Below are 20,026 nucleotides of genomic sequence, written 5' to 3'. Positions count from 1 at the left end.
TTTTTTACCAGTACAACAGGTGACGCCCATGGACTACATGAAAGTTCTATGATGTTCTTGGCAAGCATTTTGCGAACTTCTCCGTGAATAACTTGACGCTCAGCCGGTGACACTCGATACGGGCGGCGATAAATAGGAGGGGCATCGCCGGTATTAATGCGATGATTAACAGTTGTAGTTTGGGCCAAAGGACGATCGTTAAAGTCAAAAATATTGTTGTAGGAAAACAGAACGTGGTAGAGCTCACGAACGTGCTCGGACGGCATGTCGGGCGCAATCATTTTCTGTAAGTCGGCGATGGTACAAGTTGTCGGCTGAGATGGTAGAGGAGGATCGGCAGAATTGCGGTGTACCTCAATAGATGCTATTGAGTGATGCTCGAATGAGCAAAGCTGGGCCAGAGACATCCCGCGTGGCAGCACTTGTGTCGTCAAGCCAAAATTGACCACTGGCAGGCAGACGCAATTAGCCGTAATAGATAAAACGGTATGAGGTACCGTGATCCCGTGTGTAAGGAGGACGTCTTGTATAGGAGCCGCGATATAGTGACCGTCGGGCACTGGTTGGGATGACACTAGGTCAACGTAAGTCAGTGCCGTAGGTGGCAAGCGAACGAAGTCGACGGAACTGAGGCGACTGGGGTGTGGTTCAGAGGGATCCAGAACAGGCAGGTCAAGGCGGAGAGTACTGGTGGAACTATCGATGAGAGCAGAATGTGCGGAGAGGAAGTCTAAGCCGAGGATGATGTCGTGGGGACAGAGGGCGATGACTGTGAATAGCACGATTGTTGAGCGATCGGCGAAGGAGACGCGGGCGGCACACATACCAAGTACGGGGGCTGTTCCACCTTCGGCGACACGGACAACAGGCGTCGTAGCGGGCGTGATTATTTTTTTCAGGCGCGTACGAAAGTCCGCGCTCATTACCGACAAATGCGCCCCAGTGTCTATAAGAGCAGATACAGGAACACCGTCGACGTGCACGTCAAGAATGCTCAGATGAGTGGGCAACGTCAGTGGAGGATTTGGCGGCGTAGGGAGCAATGCAGCGTCACCTCGAGGCGCTGCATCATTTAGTTTTCCGGCTGGGAGCGGCATCCGAAGGGAGTCGCGAAAAGGAGCGCCGGGGCTGGGGAGAGTGAGATTGTCGTCGTTGGGGCGAAGGTGAACGAGAATAGGGGCGGTTCGGCGCAGGAGAGTCAGTGGCGGCATTATCGGAGCGTGTGGCATAGGGACGAGAAGGGCCACCTGAGAAGCGAGAGTAGGCAGTATAAGCAGACCGGGTCGGGGAAGTCCAGCGACTTCGACAGTGCCGATAAGTGTGCCCGATGCGACGGCAGTGAAAACAAATGGGCTTGTCGTCAGCAGTGCGCCATTCAGCTGGGTTGCGGAAACGTGGTGGGTAAGAAGATGCGGGACGGGGCGGAATCGAAGAAGCCGGATGGGTATCAGGGCGATGGGCCGAGCAGATGGTGTGAAGGTCCATGTTTTCGAACTCCTGGCGGACAACTGCCTTGATCAGGGGAAACCGTGACTGCAGGTGCGTTGGTTGGGCTGGAGTCGAAGGCAGCCGGATAGGCGGCCTCAATCTCACGCCGGATGATCTTGGTAATATCGCCAGTGTTGTTGGGACGAGGAGCGTCGGCACAGGAAGATGTCGCTGGGGTGTTGGGCAAACGGGCAAACTGCTGATCGATACGTAAGCTTTTAGCGAGTTCCAGGCGGCGGCACTCTTTTATAACAGCATCCACCCTCGCGACGTTGTTGAATGCGAGCAAGTTGAAGGCGTCATCGGCAATGCCTTTGAGGATGTGGGATACCTTGTCTGAATCCGTCATGTGTGCATCAACTTTGCGGCACAGAGCCAAGACGTCCTGAATGTACGTGACGTAGGGCTGTGTTGACGTCTGCACACGGCGGGAAAGCGCCTTCTGCGCGGCAAGTTTGTGACCGTAGGGGTTGCCGAACAAGTCTCGGAGCTTTTGCTTGAGCGAATCCCAACTGGTGAGCTCCTCTTCGTGCGTCCGAAACCAAACTCGAGGTGTGCCACCGAGCATGATAGTATGGTCCCACCGGTTATTGCGGCTGACGTGTTCGTACAGGCTGATCCAGTCGTCGACGTCTTCCCCATCTTTGCCCGAGAATACGCCAGGATCATGAGGAGCAGGGAGAGTGATGTAGGTCGTCGAAGTGGCAGCAGGTGTCGGAGACGGCTCAGTCGAGTTGTCATCGCCGGGAGCCATGAAGCTAGGTTCGACGTACCGACCACTGCGAAGCTCCGGGACGAGGTACAGGGAACGTCCACCTCCACCAAATATGTTACATAAGAAGATGCAGATGAAAAGCTATATACAAGTATATTTACAACGTAATACGCCGCACTTGGCCAAGAGGCAACAGCCCACGCTAGCCTCCAATCGTCGTCTCGTCTTCTTACTGCTCGCCTCTTCGTCATCGGTAATACTATTCCGTAGCAATATCGAAGCAGTAATAAAACGAGGATGAAATTAAAAGCAGGAACAGTGCACACATACAAAAGGTTGCACTTCCAGCTTGGACCTTCAGCCATGTCGTCATTGTATTTTGAGGCAACAGTATAACGTACTTATACGAACACCAACCAATTTATTCACGTAATGCAACCTAATCTTTCGAAGTCCTTCAGGTTCCTGTATAGAAAAGGTGACTTCGGGAAGCCTTAGCATATTTTTACGGAACGAGTGTGTGGAGTTCCAGGAAGGTGGCCTTGCGAATACCCTACATGGGGGGAGATGGCCAAGGTTCCAATGACCGGTTGGTTTGTTGTTTGGGCTGTACGTGGCTGGAGCGTGTTCAATTTGGTGCGTGTTATGGGACTCAGTTCAATGGTTTCCCAAAGAGAGTCATTTTAGCCAAATGCCAGCCTTGGAATACGTTGATAAACACATAATCCTACGAACCTGGGTCCATGTGCTCTGAGCCGTGAATCAAGTCGTCTGTGACGGCTAAATGTTGACGAGTCACTGGTGCGGAATGCGAATACCTCTTCTAGTTTTTGGCATTCGTATTGCTACATAAATTTGAGTGACTTTGTTTCTATGACTAAAATTACGATATAATGTTTGTAAACATCTGCCAGCCCCTTTCTTAAAATTCAGATATGGCATATTGAAGATTCACCGCGGAAACAGCTACATGACATGGCGATATTGGTGTCCAATTTGCAGGAGTCGACTGCAGCGCCACCTGATTCACGACACCCCGTGAGTATCGTTTCGAATTCTCGCAGGTATAGAGTTATCGCTTTCACGCAGGACGTGTTTTCTGTACGCGTAACTGTGAACGCTTTTGCCAAGTATCATGGTCTGTCCGGTAAGATATATTCATAATATACGTCGAATTTTAATTAACCCTAACAATAGATGGTCACAGTTATCATTTATTGCTACATGTTCGTAGAAAGAAACCGCCATGACACGCTTATTGTTTGTTAACTCCACAACACAAACGAATAATCCGTTTAATATAGCATTTGTTGGAATTTTACCCAATGGAAGACTTCAGTAAATATAACGCAAATTACACTTTTTTCTAAAGCTAACCATTCTGCGTCTCCTTCTGGTCTGCTAGGAAGGTTCTTCTGAGCAGACGAGAATAGATGAACGCGTTCCCCGTCGCCAGCAACAGAGTACACATTAAACATCATACTTAAGGAGGTGTGTGCAACTTTGTATTTACATTCCAGTGCATGACTAACACATTTTTGGCACTCGACCAGCGCAGTGAATGGATGAATTAAATTTACTATCTTTCTCCATACCGAAAAGAAGCAGAAGTTGAAGGGAGTATAGCCAGACCAGAGATTCTGCTTCTATAAGCGTCAAATCCTAGTCGCCTGCTACAAATACCGAATTTTTAAAGCAGGCAAATTAGCTTTGTCATCGAGATCACGTGTTACATTTAAGAATAGACAACAACGTGTATCTCGTGCTTTTTATATTTAATATATTGTTTTTTAGTGAATATTATAATACAGAGCTTCGCGCAATCACAGATTTCAGTGGCCCTCCCTAGTTAACGAGGAAACACAATCCAACACACGGGATTGCGATGCCCTTTGCGCTTGGTCTATGCGTCAGCGATCCTTCTATAGCGTTGAGTGACCATAATATAACGTTGCTTAATCTACACGAAACCAGGAAGCAGCGCTATTTGTGAATGAACACACGCGTTTCACCTTATTTGTTTTTGTTCTCAGTCTGATTACTTTTCTTAGGCATGTGTCTTCTGTCTTCGAATGAGACAGTCGTTAGCTTGCGCACCATGCGTCTTGTGTGTGATCTGTGTTTGTTTATTAATACAACAATGAAATGCGGGTTGACACCTACTTCTAGGAACACGCAATTAACCCTCCTACACGCTTTTAATATTTTGGTTGAGCGGATTTGTTTTCTTGGGAGTTTGAGAGGACTCGAGCCTGCACGCTTCACCAAGGTTGTCGACCTCCCCCTCCCTAATAGAGTTGAGACAACGGTTGTCACATGCTTCTAATTATGATACTCTGCTACTGAAACAGGCATTAAAAAAAGAAGCGACAGTTTAAACATAATATTACTTACCATTGACCTTAGCCTCAAACCGCTACGTTTAAGTGACCGATGCCATTGCAGGACACAGAGGATGCAGACACAGCTTACAAAGGTTCGTCATTTCTTGAGGCAGAAGCAGTGATCTGTGGAGATCTCTTTCGATAAATTGAATAAAAAATTGTACTCGCCGTTAATGCAGTGCCAAATTAAGTGCAAGTGTATTGAAACTTTATTTGCAATTTATGGATTCATATATGCGTTTTCAGAATTTCAGCATATGCCATTTGTACATACCGATCGCGTGAAGGTTTACGCCGCTTAATAAAAGAATACAAATAAAGCATAAATTCATACTCTAATGATAATGATTGAGCAAATATATATGAACAGGACCGCACTAATCAAAGAACGGCACACTAAGTAGAAAAATACACATGTCAAACAACACAGCAGCCATTTTGTCTATAGAAAAATTAGTAATTTAATTGTTGCGTTACAAGCTAGAGTCTTATTCTTGGAATGCTCGTGTTGATCGAGTATAACAAACCAGTTTTTAGGTTGCGATAAATAGTTGGATACTGTGGTATAAGAAATGCTTCATTCTGAAAGTAGACAGTGAGCGAATCATTCATGCATTTACTAAGATTGATGGAACTGCGCATTGTTTAAAGTCATACAGCGTGGTACATTGGGCGACATGGACAATCTCATTCGAAGCAAAGGAGAGCCATGCCCACTTTGACATATTTCGCAATATCGAATGTCCTAAAGAGCAGTTCGTCCTTCCAGTGGGTATTTCGGCAGCTTAAATTTCAGCGCAAAAGCAAAAAGAGCTTGAAATTGCGCAAAGTGGCATATCTTCTAACAGGCTATGTTTGCCACGAGAATGTTGGACCTTTGACATCGCGCAAATCTCGAACGCAGGTGCTAATGACGCGCCTGTTGGGCGCGTTTGTGGTGTGGAACACCCTGGCGTTGATGTGCTGCTGCTGCGGCAACCTGGTCGGCCTACGTTACCCGCCTAAATGGGTGAGAAAGCGATTGCGTCAGCCGGCTCACACTCATTTTGCAAGGCTGACAACCCGTGGTCACTTGGGAATGCTTCTCTGTCGCATTGTTTGAAACATTTACACAGTCAAGTATGCATAGCAAATTTGAGAAAGCTGTCGTGTGGCCTTCCCGTACGTTGTAATATTGATCTTACTCTGACTGCCCTTCTTAGAATTTGCCAGCAAGCTGTGATTGGGTGATACAGACCAGACAGACGTCTATCTCAAAGCTTGCTATGTAAAATGCGTGTTAAAATTGTAAATTAGTATAGTGTTCAGTACTCCTTGGCACTTGGGTTTGTTGCGGCTCCCGCACCATCATTTTTCGCCCTTGACATCGCGTACCTAGGCGCGTCAATGCTTGCGGTGTCTGCTGTTCCGCTTGTTTACTTTTCGCGCTGCATCCTTTGCCACGAATGAACTATCAGCCAATGGCGGCACCATGCAGTCGTTGGCGCATGTCGAAAGTATGCTCCTCTTCCAGCAGCATGGTGTAAAAGAGTTAAAGTAATATTGACCAGGAGGCAATGAGGGCGCGCTTAGAACTGGCAAATGAGGGGCAATGAATTTCTGGTAATTAAATGCTAGCTCGTCCTGAGGACCAGTTCTTACTGAGCTCTCCTCCTGCAACTAGATGAAGAATAGGCTGCAAAGTCTTGCTACACCGCATGGCATGCGCTCTCCAAATGATGGAAATGGCATAGCCGCTTGCACCCTAATCACATGCCAGAAAAATAGCGCGCTGAACACGTTTCGATGCTCGGGCTTGAGCAGGTAGTTATTTCTTTTGATCAGTTTGAAATTTACCGCAAAAATGTTTCTCTGTGGGCGCTTGACAATGGCATTTAAAGTAAGCTTGTCATTACGTACTTTCTCAAGTATCTTACAGCAACATATTTTAGGATTGACTTCGCTTAATTATTCCCTATTTCCAGTACACACACAGAGACGTGGAAGAACTCACAATGCGTGAGCAGGTAAGTGTAAAGGAATACCTCGACAAATGTTCATTTGCTAGTCAGGCGTTCTAGCTTATGTCTATTTTTTAGATTTGAGCCTTGTTAAATCTTCAGCAAGCTTTAGCTCGAATCAGTTTCCTTGGCCTTCAATTTAATTGTGTTCTTGTTGGTCTTGCAGATGAAGATTGTGATCTTCTGGGCACCCTTGATCATAGGTGTTGCATTCGCAAAGGTAGGCTGGAACGATGATTTTCCGCTTTGACCTAAAATAATGGCCCCTTTATTATCAGGACTTCACAATATATATATATATATATATATATATATATATATATATATATATATATATATATATATGTATATATAAACAGCAGTTTAAACTAAGGCACAAAGGCGTGACAAAAGTAACTAACGGGGATCCGGGAAAACCCCTCTTTCCGATCCATCCATGAATTTAGCCCTTTTGCCTGTGTAGCGTTCCCATGTGGCGCTTGACACGTGTTTTTTTTACCGCCTCGCCTGCTGCGAGTTCCCCTGTTTACTAAAATACAAAATAATTTCTTACGGTTTGCGTGCCCAAAACCACCGTCTGCCACTGAGGAACGCCATATTGTTCGAGTCAATTTACATCGCTTGCGGTTCTCTTAACGAGCTCACACTGCGGGTTAAGAGAGCGTGCTTGCAGTTCTTCTCCATCGTACTGCGGCCGCCTCGGCCGGGATCGAACCTGAGACCTCGAGTCCAGGTGCGCTACGCCGTAGCCTCTGGGCTACCACGGCTGCTTGTTGTTGCATAATGCATACAAAGCGCACCGCATATCTGTGGCGCTTGCTACTCAGGAGGCCCGTGCCGCAATGCCCTCTGAAACATCCTTAATGCTATATAGTACACGTTTTTCAAGGCATGCGTGCATGAATATCTGCCTTAAGCCCGCCAGCATCGTGCAGACTAAAAAAACCTACTACTTTTCGGTGACGCAGTTGTCGTTTTCAAATAAAGGACGAGCTGCGTCCTGCCGCAATAGTATCTGTTAGACGATTAGGAATCGTGGGGTTTAGTGTCCCGGAACTTGTAACCAGTTCTGAGCGACGCCGAAGCCTTGGGCTTCGTTATCAACTTTGAACCTCTCGTGGCGTTTTAAATTGTACGCAATGCACAGTACACGAAAATTTGCAGTGATTGTGCGCTCACAATCTCTGAAAATGCTAGTGTGAAAAAAAATTCGAAATTAATTTCTTGAACGTAAGTTATTGTGGCTCCTGACTTGCTGAGTAAAGTATGCACTCTTAAAGTAGCGTGAACAATCCATTAAAAGATTAATTGGCGAAAGATTGGCAAGCTTCCTGAAAATTAACTAGCCTGCAACGTGAGAATGAATGTTCCGTACAAGTTGCCGATTCAAAAGCTCTCGTGGTTAGGCTCAACCTACAATTTAGATTTATCGAGCTGCTGTTGATAAGAGCTCGTGAACAAGTAGGCTTATCGTTCTCAAAAATCAATGCGCTTTTTCTTTATTACATTATAAAATGCACTTACTATAATTTTGAATAACGTTTTTGACGTTTCATTTTGTGCGCCTTTTCTGCAATTTCTTTTTAAGTCGCCGATCACAGATCGCACAATTCTTTGTCATCACCTGTATCATTTCAAGAAACGGATATCACTAGTCCGAGAAATCGAAACACATCCTTATTTATTCACAAAAATTCACTGATTAACTTAATTAATCATTTTACGGCACATATCGCAATTTACGAATTGTTGCCGAATTTCCAGGAAGACACCAGTTTCGAGATATTTCCGAAAGTGTGGGACTAAATACATCGGCGTTCCAGTATACTTTTCTGCAGCAATGCATAAGAGAGCATTATGTTTAAAAAGTAAGTGGAATAACGGCGAATTTTTATGAACAGTTTCGTGGTGCACAACTCCAAACTTGTACCATTCTGGAAATTCATTCCAAGTGGATACTCCTTGCAAACACACTGGCTGCAATTCGTTAATTGCAATTCGTGCATAATATAAATAAGAAATTACTTGGTGAATGTTTTTTAATAAGTTGAAGATGCGTTTCGATTTCTGTGAGGAGATAACATTTGCGGCAGAAGAAAGGATAGTGTGACGCCATATCCATTCAAAGGAGAAGTGACGTCATTTTTGTTGTCAAAGGCGCGAAACATGCTTTGGTTAACTGTCATTAGACCTTCATATTCAATTTCCCCGCCACTCGGCATGATTGACTTAACAAGCTTTGAGCGCGGATGGTGATGTATTAAAAGATCAGCCGTACGAGTGTCGAAATCGCACCACTGAGCAGAACATGCTTTCTTTCGAGGCCAACGAAAGCTTTTGGTGTAGAGTGCTGGTCCTATCGTCGGACGTCAAGCCCGTCGGCCAGCGGAGTCACGCGAAGACGGCTAAAGTAAACAATTATATAGTGATCGTAAATACTTTTGACGTCAAAGGTTAAAAAACGATGACGTTACACACTGTGCCAAGTTCACGCAAACGTCGACAAACAACGGAACGCAATTTGTGAGGGGGGCGTATTGTAACCAGTGAACTTTACGAATGCGCCTTTCTGTACGCTTCAAGAGCTACATTGAATTGGAAATGGTAGCGGTGTCATGGTGTTTACCGACATAGTTATTTATTGATAATGATAATGAACGAGCTATGGAAAGAAGAATGACAGGTGTAACGTTAAGGGATAAGAAAAGAGCAGATTGGGTAGGGAACAAACGCGAGGTAATGACAGCTTAGCTGAAATCAAGAAAAAGAAATGGGCATGGGCAGTACACGTAATGAGGAGGGAAGATAACCGATGGTCATTAAGAGTTACGGAATGGATTCCAACGGAAGGGAAGCGTAGCAGAGGGTGGCAGAAAGCTAGGTGGGTGGATGAGATTAAGAAGTTTGCAGGGACAATATGGCCACAATTAGTACATGACCGGGGTAGTTGGAGAAGTATGGGAGAGGCCTTTGCCCTGCAGTGGGCTTAACCAGGCTGATGATGATGATGATGATGATGATGATGATAATGTAAGGTAGAGTTGTCTTTTCTTTTTTTGTCGCGCGTATATAAAATTGATTAGGAATTTTATTTGCCTTGAATGAATTGAACTGCGTCTCGTTTTAATTCAAAACGCAGCTTTTCTTCGCAATCCTTCTACCCGCCTGAAATAGCCCCACTTCAATCGCTGCTCCCATAACCGCCCTAGCTGATCTCTGTGGCAATTAGTCCTGAACCGCGTTTCGACTGAAACTTCCGGAACTATCTGGATCGACCTCGTATGCTGTCCATGAAATGGTTGATTATATCGTGTTTTACGTTCACGCAGAGAGTTGTCGCAGGCAATTCAAGTTCTGTACACTTGACAGAACTCAGTGAGAAATTAAGCATTCGTAATTTGTTCAGAAGCTACGCGCTTTTCATGATTACGGAGGTGCGGGAGACGTCATCAAAATAAATGTTTATTGGACAGTATGAATTGGCGCCTCAAGGGAATATACGAAAGAACGACAAGTTAAAGAAAAAAAAAGGATTACCGCAGATAGCCGTGCTTATCATCACGCTTACCGACAGCGAAAAATTAAGTACAGCCCAAACTGTGCGTTACAAATCTTACTTTCTATTGGGTTAACTTGCATTTAAAAAAAAAAACAGGCAGCACTCAAGTAAGAAGGACCATGGCGAGTCTAGTGATTAATCTTGAAATCTACTCTCGTCGATGGAGCGCGTCCACAATTTATTGACAAACTCCATGTTTCTGAACATGAAACATGTGACATCGCGGGGGGCACGCGCATAGGCAATATAAAAAAAATTGTTGTATGTTTATTTCTCGTCAAGCCACTTCAATTAATGGCCACAATGAAATATGATCACCTCGTAAAAGGACCGAACTTGAAGAGGTCACTTCCAAGGAGGTTTAAACATCCACTGCCATAGGAGACATGACGTCTTCTGTAACTCCGGACAGGAGTCGACATATAATCTGGTGTCGGCGTTGCCATTTCCGTGAGCGAAAATTCCCGTATACATTTATGTAGATGTATATGCCACCTTGCTATATGAAATGCCGTATGCGGGGGTCATATTGCAACACTATTGTATCACTAAGGTTTGCTCATACCAAGTCTTACATTCACGACAACGTTCTTCCTCGGAATTTTGAGGATGATAGCCCACAAACAAATGTCATGAAAAGAAACACCGACGGTGCATGCCTTTTATGCTAAATCTTTTCAGACTGAAATAATAAAAGTGCGAAACAATAACAGAAACCTCAAAATTATGTAAAGTTTTAGCTCGGCTGGTGTAGAACCTCTGGGATTAGCCCACGCAAGGGGCCGCATTTCCACCAGCAAGCTCGCCTCTGTGCATGGTGTTCGCCATCAGCGCTTCCCGGTAAACATAGTGGTTAGATACGCTGAAGTTGCCGGTAAGCGTTAGCAGCACTCGAGGATCTTCGAATGCTCTCACATTCTACTCTTAAAGGCGAAGTTTAAGCGTCCTCCAATTTCTTAATGCATTCTTGCTGATTACCCCAGCCCTGTCACGCCAAAATATGTAATGCATTGTGTCAGCACAAAAAATGAGTAATTTGCAAGGTTAGGATATTTAATTGTTAAATATTGTAAATCAAGATGATTGGTTACTTTAAGCGTTAATGAACAATTTAAACGAATAAATAAACAAATACAAAATTTGGAGGACGCTTAAGCTTCGCCTTTAAGTGGAAGCTTTAGCTCGCGCCCAACTCCGACACGGCCTATTTAAATACATGTAAAACGCAAAAATAATTTTCTGAGATAACCGCTGGACCGAAAGCGAAATTCTGAAGTTCCGACTGAACTCTACTGAATGAATTTTCAAAAATTCGAAAGTTTGAAAAAAAAATGGAAGCTCAAAGTTTACAAATTCCATCAACTCCATCAAGAACAGATATCGCAGTTCTGTAAACGGCATTCGTTAGATCATTCAATGCGGACCAATTCGATATGTCCATTTATATATTACGTGAATTTGTTACGTTGGATAGAAGGGTTTTGCAAAAGTTGCATGTACACATTACTAATTTTTTTTTAGATTCATGCGTCACATATCATTTTGTCCACATTAGATGTACTATAAGATGCAATTTACAGAATTGTGATATCATTTTTCATTGCTGAGTTACGGAGTTGTAAATTTGACACTCTCCTTTTATGAAAATTTGCGAGTTTTGGCAATTTTTTGTAAAAGGTGTACAACATAAATGAAGTATTCAAAAAAGTCACTAGATTTCGAGTTTTTCTTTTAAATGCAACAAACCTCGTCATGTTTGGTGCAGTGTTAGCCGAGAAAAACGAATTCTCTTTTTACATGTATTTATATAGAAGCACCCGAGCTAGAGTTTCCTCTTAAGGGTGGAAGGCAATAGCAATCAAAAATCCTTGACTGCTTGAGACGCTTCGCGGAGACCGCAGCTTTCATGCGGATGCGCGGAGGCGGGCGCCATCTGGATGGCTTTGTTGCAAAGAACCGAGCGGACTGCGCAGCTCTACGAATGGTATAAACGCTTGAAAAGTGGTGTGTGTCTGAGTTATCGCGTGAGATAACTACGTTTTTTGGAAAATTCAAATTACAAGCCGATGCTATTGCGTCTGTAGATTGCGTTTACGTCGTATTTTACCATTTGTCTCACGCACTCTGAGGAATTAAATTACTTCAGTAAGGCCTTTGCGCCACCCGAAAGGCCTGCATGATTGTGGTTCGGAATGATTTTTCGCGTAACGACGTCTGATGCCGACATCGTATTTTTTGCGATGCTGGGCACTTAATGCTATCGCGTTAAGAGAGAATACGTATAATATATATAGGGTTCATTAGCAAATGCATGGGGAAGCTCATAGTAGATGTAGGCGAAACGAAATTTCAGGGCAGGTCACCTTGAAATTGAACCAACTTGAAATTTGAACGTAGGCCAACTGAAATTAGGGAGTGAGCCAACTTAATTTGGCGATGGGCAAACTTAAATTTGGAAAGGGTTCAAGGTAATGACTTTGGGTGGGCCAAGGTATATTTGGGGTTGGACGAAATTGAAATTTAGTGGTAGGCAAACCTAAATTTGAGGTGGGCCAGCTTGAAATTTTGGTGTGAGTGAACCCAATATTTGGACATGGCCGAACTGAAATTTGACAGTAGGCCAACTTAAATTTGATGCTGGGCCAACCGAAGTTTGGAGGTGGGCCTACTTGAAACTTGGACTTGGTCTCACAAATTTGGGCGTGGGCCAGCTTGAACTTTGGGCGTGGGCCAACCTAAATTTGAGGATGGGCCAACTTCAAATTTCTGGCCTGGCCAACTCAAATATAGGGGTGTGGGACACAGGTGACCTGCATTAAAGAAACGGAAACAGACGCACGTCGCTGTTCGAAGCTTTATTCTTGGTTTTCACGCCGTGATTGTGAAGAAGCTAACAATAAATTTAAAACATGTAATAACTAGTTTGATATATTAAAAAAGCAGTGAAACTGGTTTTGCATGTTTTTGTGACTTGTATAGCGTTTAGTAAATAACGCAGTGCACTTTTCTCAATTGATGCCACATGTACCGCCTTTTGAAATTGCCTCTCTTCCCGATGGGATATTGTTCGTGCTTACCTAGTGCCAGGACTCCCGTGATCGGAGCGTTACCCTGCCCAACCGCTACGATATTCTTCAAGCGCCAAGGCAGACCCCTGAATACCACCACCGGACTGGTCCAGGAAGTCACAAAACCCACGTCGTTTCACCGTGGGCACCAGGGCTCTGCCCTGCCATTTGATTGCATCATTCGCACCTCCATCCAAGGTGCACTGTTTCGTCCTCAGTGCACTAGAGGGCAGCACCGTCGATGATATATTTGATGCGCTAAAAGCAGTGACCGGTCCATCCGGTGTAAAGTCCCTCAGCATATGGGAAGTGTAAAGTTTGGAGTCGCTGCCGCAAATGCCAGTGCAGTTTCAAAGCTCAAGAAACGGGACGCCATTTTGTTCAATGGCGTGTCGGTGCCTCTATGAAATATTAGTTCGAAATCGTTGACATTTCAGTATTCCGAGTACCACTGTGGGTCGGCGACGCAGCCCTGGCGGCAGCTCTCTCGCCCTAAGGTAATGTGCAGCACGCCCATGAACCAGTCTTTAAGGGTGGCCCGGGAGTCGGCGCTAGCATCCGAGTGCCTCGAAGCGAGATGAAACCTATCCCGAACTTTCTGTCTGTTCAAGGTTACACCGTAATGTGTGGCCGTCGAGGCGTCCGGAAGGTGTACACAAGGTGTCGCCTCGCAGGCCATATAGGAAAGGATTGCGCCACCTACGATGTGCGCGTTACAACATATTTCGCCACACTGTGGAGGGCTGCAGAGAGCCACGTCGCGAATGCTGAGGAAACCACACAGCAGCCGATTGTATACGATCGAGGTCATCTGCGGCAGCAGAACAAGCTGGTGTGCAGGGTGAACACCAGCACTGGTTTCATATTGCTGCGGTCTCAACAAGCGAGTATGCGCGCGACGCCATCGCCCTCGCCGACCATGCACGCCAGCTTGCCCGTGCTCGACTTACGGCCTCACAGACCACTCAGCAGTGTCAGTACAACGCCCGCCATCGTGACGTACAGTTTTCACCTGGCGCGCTCGTGCTCCTGTGGTCGCCCTCTCGTCACGTCGGACTTTCAGAGAAGCTTCTTTCGCGATACACAGGGCCCTACCGCGTGCTGCGCCAGGTGACGCCTGTGACTTACGAAATTGCTCCTGTGGGCTCAACCTCGTCCTCTCCTGTGGCGTCTAGTGATGTCGTACACGTCAGTAGGCTCAAGGCCTACTACACTGCTTCCGAGTCCGATCTTTAGTCGCTCGGGGACGGCGCTTTTGCAGCCGGGGGTAGTGCTACGGCACAATATGTGCGATCACGAAAGGCCAGCGGTGTGAAGATGACGACGACGATTAGAAGCTAGCGCGGGCTGTTGCCTCTTGGCCAAGAGCAGTGTATTTTCCTTGTAAATATGTTTGTACATAGCTTTTCGTCTGCGTCTTCCTACGTAACAATATGAAGTCCAAGCACCAGCGGGAGAGACAGACACAGAAACCGTAACATCAGATGCTGGCTCTGACGCAGATTCACAAGAGGAGACAGGAAATATGGTTCCTCTTCACGAGGGGGACTTCTTTACTCTCCCCACTCACAACGAAACTTTTGTCTCTTCCGAAAACTCTGAGGACCACAACTCGTCGACATCCGCAGCAGCAGTATCGCTTCTGATACTGATCACTTGTGATACTTCTGATCACTCTGATGCTCCATGGGCCTCGGTAGGCCGCGGCACATGACCTACGGGACGACCAAGGTGCCTAATCTTAAAGCCAGACAAGCCCGTACAACGAGCTTCCGAGCGAGCGATTTCACAACCCACTCCCTCCTGATGAACTTACAGAACCCTCTCTGCACAGGCCCACTCATAGGTGCGATCATCGGACACAGCGCTATGGACACTCATCGTCAAGTAAAGCGCTTTCACCCAACGTCCACGGACTCTGAAGGTTCTTCAGATAGTAGTAAGCCTCATAAACTCCTTGGTGCTCTGGCGCGGTCAGAGCACTACTACTCATAGCCCCAATGGCTTCCCGATTCCATCTCAATCTTTTCCTTGTTTCTAGAAAAACTGCGGGTGCTGTCCTCACAATGGCGATGGCGCACTTTCTTTCTCTGAAAGTTCGAGGGTTTAGAGACCTGGACAAATAGAGGCAGATTATGAACTTTGGTAGAGCATGCAGCGCAGATATTGTTTTTCTACAAGAAAGTAAATCCAGTGCCCTATAGGATGCTCAAACCTTTTGTTCACGTTTTGTTGTTGAGGCATTTTCATCATTAACAGATTCCTTTATGTGTGGAGTCAGAATTCTGTATTTTACGTCAGGATTTTGTTGGGGCGCCCATTATTTTGGCTTTGATAGACGCACGCTAGCTGCAGACGTCAAAATTCATGGCCGGCGTGTAAGAGCGCTTGTAATTTATGCTCCAGTTCAGCGTTCCTTTATGACCCAGTCTCTTGATTGCCTTTATTCTTTTATGTTTGACAATTATCCCAATTTATTTGGTTGGGGATTTCAACTGTTTCGAAGATTCTTACAGAGATGTAACTGGGGGTAGACAGGGCAGGCCATACAGCGTAGCACGCGCACTGAAACAGCTAATTTGGAATGTCAAGCTTAGAGACGCATGGGTGGGCACTCATGGAGATACGTTTATTGCTACCCGGCAACGAGGCTCAGCATAGGCCGAATAGATCGATAGTATTTCCCCAAGGTGCTATCCACCCATGTCATCATTTGTGCAGCGTTGAAGTTCCCTCCAGATGTACTGTGCATCTCTGATCACTTTCCAGTGCCAGTAAGGCTGCTGTTTCACCAGTGTCCCCGTTCAGGAACCAATGAAAAATGGACACAACACTAGTACATGATTCAGCGTGCGTAGCCGCCTTGCTTGTTTGACCCGAAAACGTGTGCAGCTGCTCACCCGCACCATGTGGCTAATTGGGACGCTTCGAAGGATAGGTGCCGTGCTTAGCCAATTAAAGCAAGTCGTGAAAGAAAGTTACCTTTAATGATAGAAATAGGCGACACCATCCGAAAAGCGCGTATCGTGCCGCGAGGTGAACCACGTACGTTCACTGTGCACAATTAACTAAATAGGCTGTCGGCACGCGATGATCTTCTGCTCAGACTTAGCTCCCGTAATTCCACGACGTTGTACGTAAATGGTAGGCCGGTAGCAGATCTTATGGTTCTCCATAGCGTCCTCAATGGTTCTTTAGAAGAACGGGTATCAATTTCATTCGCTGAGTTGCCCAGCGGAACACAGTCTGACCGAGCAGAGGACATAACGGCCATTTTTAAAACGCATTTCGCAACTTGCTCACAGCAGAGGGCACAAATACAGAGCACCGGAGCATAGCTGTACGCGAGTTTTGCTCAGGCGTTTCCCGTATACCCGAAAAGCACCATGAGAGCCTTTGTACACTGTTGAGCCTTGAAGAGCTTCGCCTTGTACTTCAGGGGGTGAACGCCTCAGCTGCGGCTGGCCCTGACGGCCTACCGCTCATCTTTTACAAGACTGTCTTTGATGCAATACATGGCTTGCCACGCATGCAATACACGCATGCAATACACGCATGCCACGTCCAGTTCTGCAGAGGTTAGCCACTGCGTGTAGCTCGTTCTTTTGGGATGGACACGCAGAAAGTGTCGCAAAAGCCTTTGTCTGCGTGCCGACAAATATGGGTTATTTTAGCATTCCAGACCTTCAAGTGATGTGTCGTGTGTTGGCGTTTATAAGCATGTGGGAACTTATCTCGGATATAACCTACCGCGGCAGAGAGCTCACAACGTACCTAATGGGGATTTTGTGCGGTTACTTTGGACTGACAGTTAAGACGGGAACGGCAGCAGAGCGGTAGCCAGCGTTTTACACATACCTGGTGGAATCGTTGCATCTTTTGCCAGATTGTGAGTTGAATGAAATGTCCCCCAGTGGAAGTCTATGAGTGCATTGCCTTTAACACCTTGAGTGATGACCAGCGTAGGAAATGCCGCACAAGAAGGCGCAGGCCCTCTGTTATCTGCCGATGTCCTTGACTTCCTGTGGTTAAGAGAACGGCAAGCGCTGCCAACGGCTTAGAGCCTTGCTGCGTGGGGTGTGGCGTCCTCCGCCTCGTGTCCGCAATACGGTCAGACGGAAACCTAGGATCATGTCCTCCATGAATGCTATATGGCGCGCACCTTGTGCCGACTGGTGTCGCGCATGTTTCATGTTCGCATTCAATGGCAGAGTCGCCGCAGGGACACCTTTGTTGAACTGATAATGGGCATTGGTGCCTTTGCATTGTGCAAGCGGGAGGGACTGGCTTGACTGTGGGAACGCGAGCAAAATGACATGTTTCTTCTGCTGAATAGTTTAAGAACAATGATAATAATACCTTCGAACTAGGAACTGATTGTACTTTGGTAAGAAGCATTTCTACTGCGCTGGTCAGCGCGATTGATTCGTCTTAGACACACTGAAGCGATCATGCCTATACTTCCCTAATAGGACGGTAGGCAAGTGTGCCTATGTCTGATACAACCGATGTCAGGGACCACTTTTTGAACTTTTGTATGTATACCATTTGCACTTAGTCTTCATTGTGCATCCATTCGCATGAACAGGAGATGCCTATGTTTTCATAGGCGTACTCTAGTAGCAGATGAATACGAGTGCTTCTGTTTTGGAAAACAAATACTCTCCAAAGGACAGACGGTCGGGGTCCCGTGCTGAGGCTTACCATCGCACTGCGGTTGGCTGAAGAACGTCAGCACCACAAACGGGAGTAGGTGCGCGATGTAATTTTTGGTAGTGTGGCTGGGCGTGCGCGCCTAAATATAGCGACAAAATTGTTTACATGGCAACACTAGTGATAATACCATGGCTACGAGCTCTGGCAGAAACTAAAACGACGCATGACAACATGTTACGTTATTGTAGGCAGAACACATGAACATGTTGATAACACGTAAATTGACAATATTGTATTATCGCTACAATCTTCTGACATACATTCCCTGAATATGCATCCTTTGTTTTTCTCCAGCAAGATCTTCCTCCTACCCCTCGCAGCCAGTGTCGCGAATCATGTCCTTCACGAACTTGCAGAAATGCCTGACCGGAGCAATTTTATTACATTTTATTACTTCTTTGGTGACGTCACGCATGTTCAAGCAGCAATCCGCCTCGCAGTGTTGTTTGTAATTGGCGTTTCTCCTCGCTGTTCATTTAGGACGAAATTGATGCCCTCCTAATGACTAAGAATTTTTGCCGAGCCTAAGTTTCTAACGAGAACTGCATGCAAGATCGGTCACATGTATGCGCAGGGCGTGCAACGCAAGCGCACAAATTTAGCGAGGCTACTTGTTACTCAACGGTGTTAACCATTTTCTGTGCATGCGCACTTGCATGACGCGAGATGTTTACGTACGCAGACAAGATGTGAGCGTGAAAAATAAAGCTATATTGTTCTTAGCACATTGATTTGTAACGCCTAACCACTTCAAGCAACCTTCGACTCAGTGCTCTTCCTGCACTCCTTCGAGCGTAGTACAGCGTTGCTCTTCGACGGAAGAAGACGCTACGCTTCCCCGTAATTGCCCTGAAGTGCACTGGCTACTGTAGTCTATCGGCAGCGCTACCATTTGCGTTCTTACGTTGAGTGGAGTGGAGGAAGCTTCTATAATATGCGAGTAATACACTCATAAATATACGTTCCCGTCAGCCGTGGCGCTTTGTAAGACAATTGAATAATTCATCTCCTTCATGCTCGCCCGCAGGTGCATTACACGGGCCTGCTGTACCAGTTCTACAGAATCTACAAAAAGACCAGCGGCAAGGCTTACGACGGAGAGGGCCTCGCGGAAATGGCGTGCAGCGGACGAGCGTCCAGGGCGCCAACACCCTCTGTGCCCACAGCCGCCGAAGGCAGAACACCCGCCGGCCTCTCGCCGCTGCATCCGCACGGCGTACCACTGCCAACCGCCGCCGCCGAAACCCCACTCACGGCAGTGCAAACGCCCAGCGGCCCTTCGCCGTCCTCCGTTACCCCGCAAGACGGCGGGACGGCCGTGGCCTCCGCGATGGCGAGCTCCTCGGCGACGCCTCAGCCGCAGACGGCCGACGGTTCCGCAGCGGTGACTCCTCGGTCGATCGTCCAAACACCGACGAAACCACGCGTGGCAGCCGAACGAGATCTAGCCGTGACGGTCGACTCCGAAGCAAAGTGTCGACCTCCAGCCTCCGGTCGTTCGAAGAAGCAGCCTACCACTGCGGACGGTCGCAATGCCGGCGGCAAAGCGACGGCGACAAAGAGCCCAGCCGAACGCACGCGACCGTTATAGACAACCCAGTAAAACCTGCCCAGGCAGCGATGCCGGTGCAGCGTCCACGGCAGCCAGCGATAGGTGGCAGACGGCACCGACAGCGTTCGCAGACGGCACAGATTCTTCGAGGACGCAGAAGCTTCGTATAGACGCTATTAACTGATTGCTATTAACTGAGTGCTATTATTGCCTTCCATACACAATTGAAAAGAAATAAGAATGTTGGTTTTGGTGTCACTTGGTGTCCAAGCAACTGCAAATATCTTATTGTCCAATAAGTGTGCCACATCAGTTTCGCATACTTTAGACCGACACAATTACTTCTGCTAATAACAAGCATTTCACACCATAGCCAATTTGTGATAGCGGTGTATCGCCGCGGTGTATCGCCGCTGCTCGTGGTCGCATTCCGATAGCTCTGTTGATTTGTAATGGATGAAGGTCATTCAAGAAATGTTGTTCTGCTCGTAAGGCGTGTGAGGACAGTTTCCAACGCACTTTATATTAGGCAGTGAACACCAAC

At 46.5% G+C, this 20,026-nt stretch overlaps 1 protein-coding gene across 4 annotated transcripts in view; it reads left to right on the top strand.

Annotated features, from left to right (window-relative positions):
- Positions 1-19,756, top strand: part of LOC135896659 (uncharacterized) — a 37,458-nt gene extending 17,702 nt beyond the window's left edge. For 3 of the 4 annotated variants that reach the window (XM_065425143.2, XM_065425142.1, XM_070536157.1), the window contains exons 5-9: positions 3,206-3,241; positions 5,492-5,596; positions 6,552-6,593; positions 6,754-6,807; positions 18,958-19,756. In XM_065425143.2, the coding sequence (XP_065281215.1) occupies positions 3,206-3,241; positions 5,492-5,596; positions 6,552-6,593; positions 6,754-6,807; positions 18,958-19,521 (801 nt within the window). In that variant the 3' untranslated portion in view covers positions 19,522-19,756. The remainder of the gene's footprint in view (positions 1-3,205; positions 3,242-5,491; positions 5,597-6,551; positions 6,594-6,753; positions 6,808-18,957) is intronic. The other variant, XM_065425144.1, reaches the window with a different exon arrangement.
- The last annotated feature ends 270 nt before the right edge of the window (positions 19,757-20,026 follow it).

This window comes from Dermacentor albipictus, chromosome 3 (assembly GCF_038994185.2).
Source record: "Dermacentor albipictus isolate Rhodes 1998 colony chromosome 3, USDA_Dalb.pri_finalv2, whole genome shotgun sequence".
NCBI lineage: Eukaryota > Metazoa > Arthropoda > Arachnida > Ixodida > Ixodidae > Dermacentor > Dermacentor albipictus.
The sequence above is the reverse complement of the archived record's forward strand: the minus strand, read 5'-3'. Positions and strand labels throughout refer to the sequence as shown.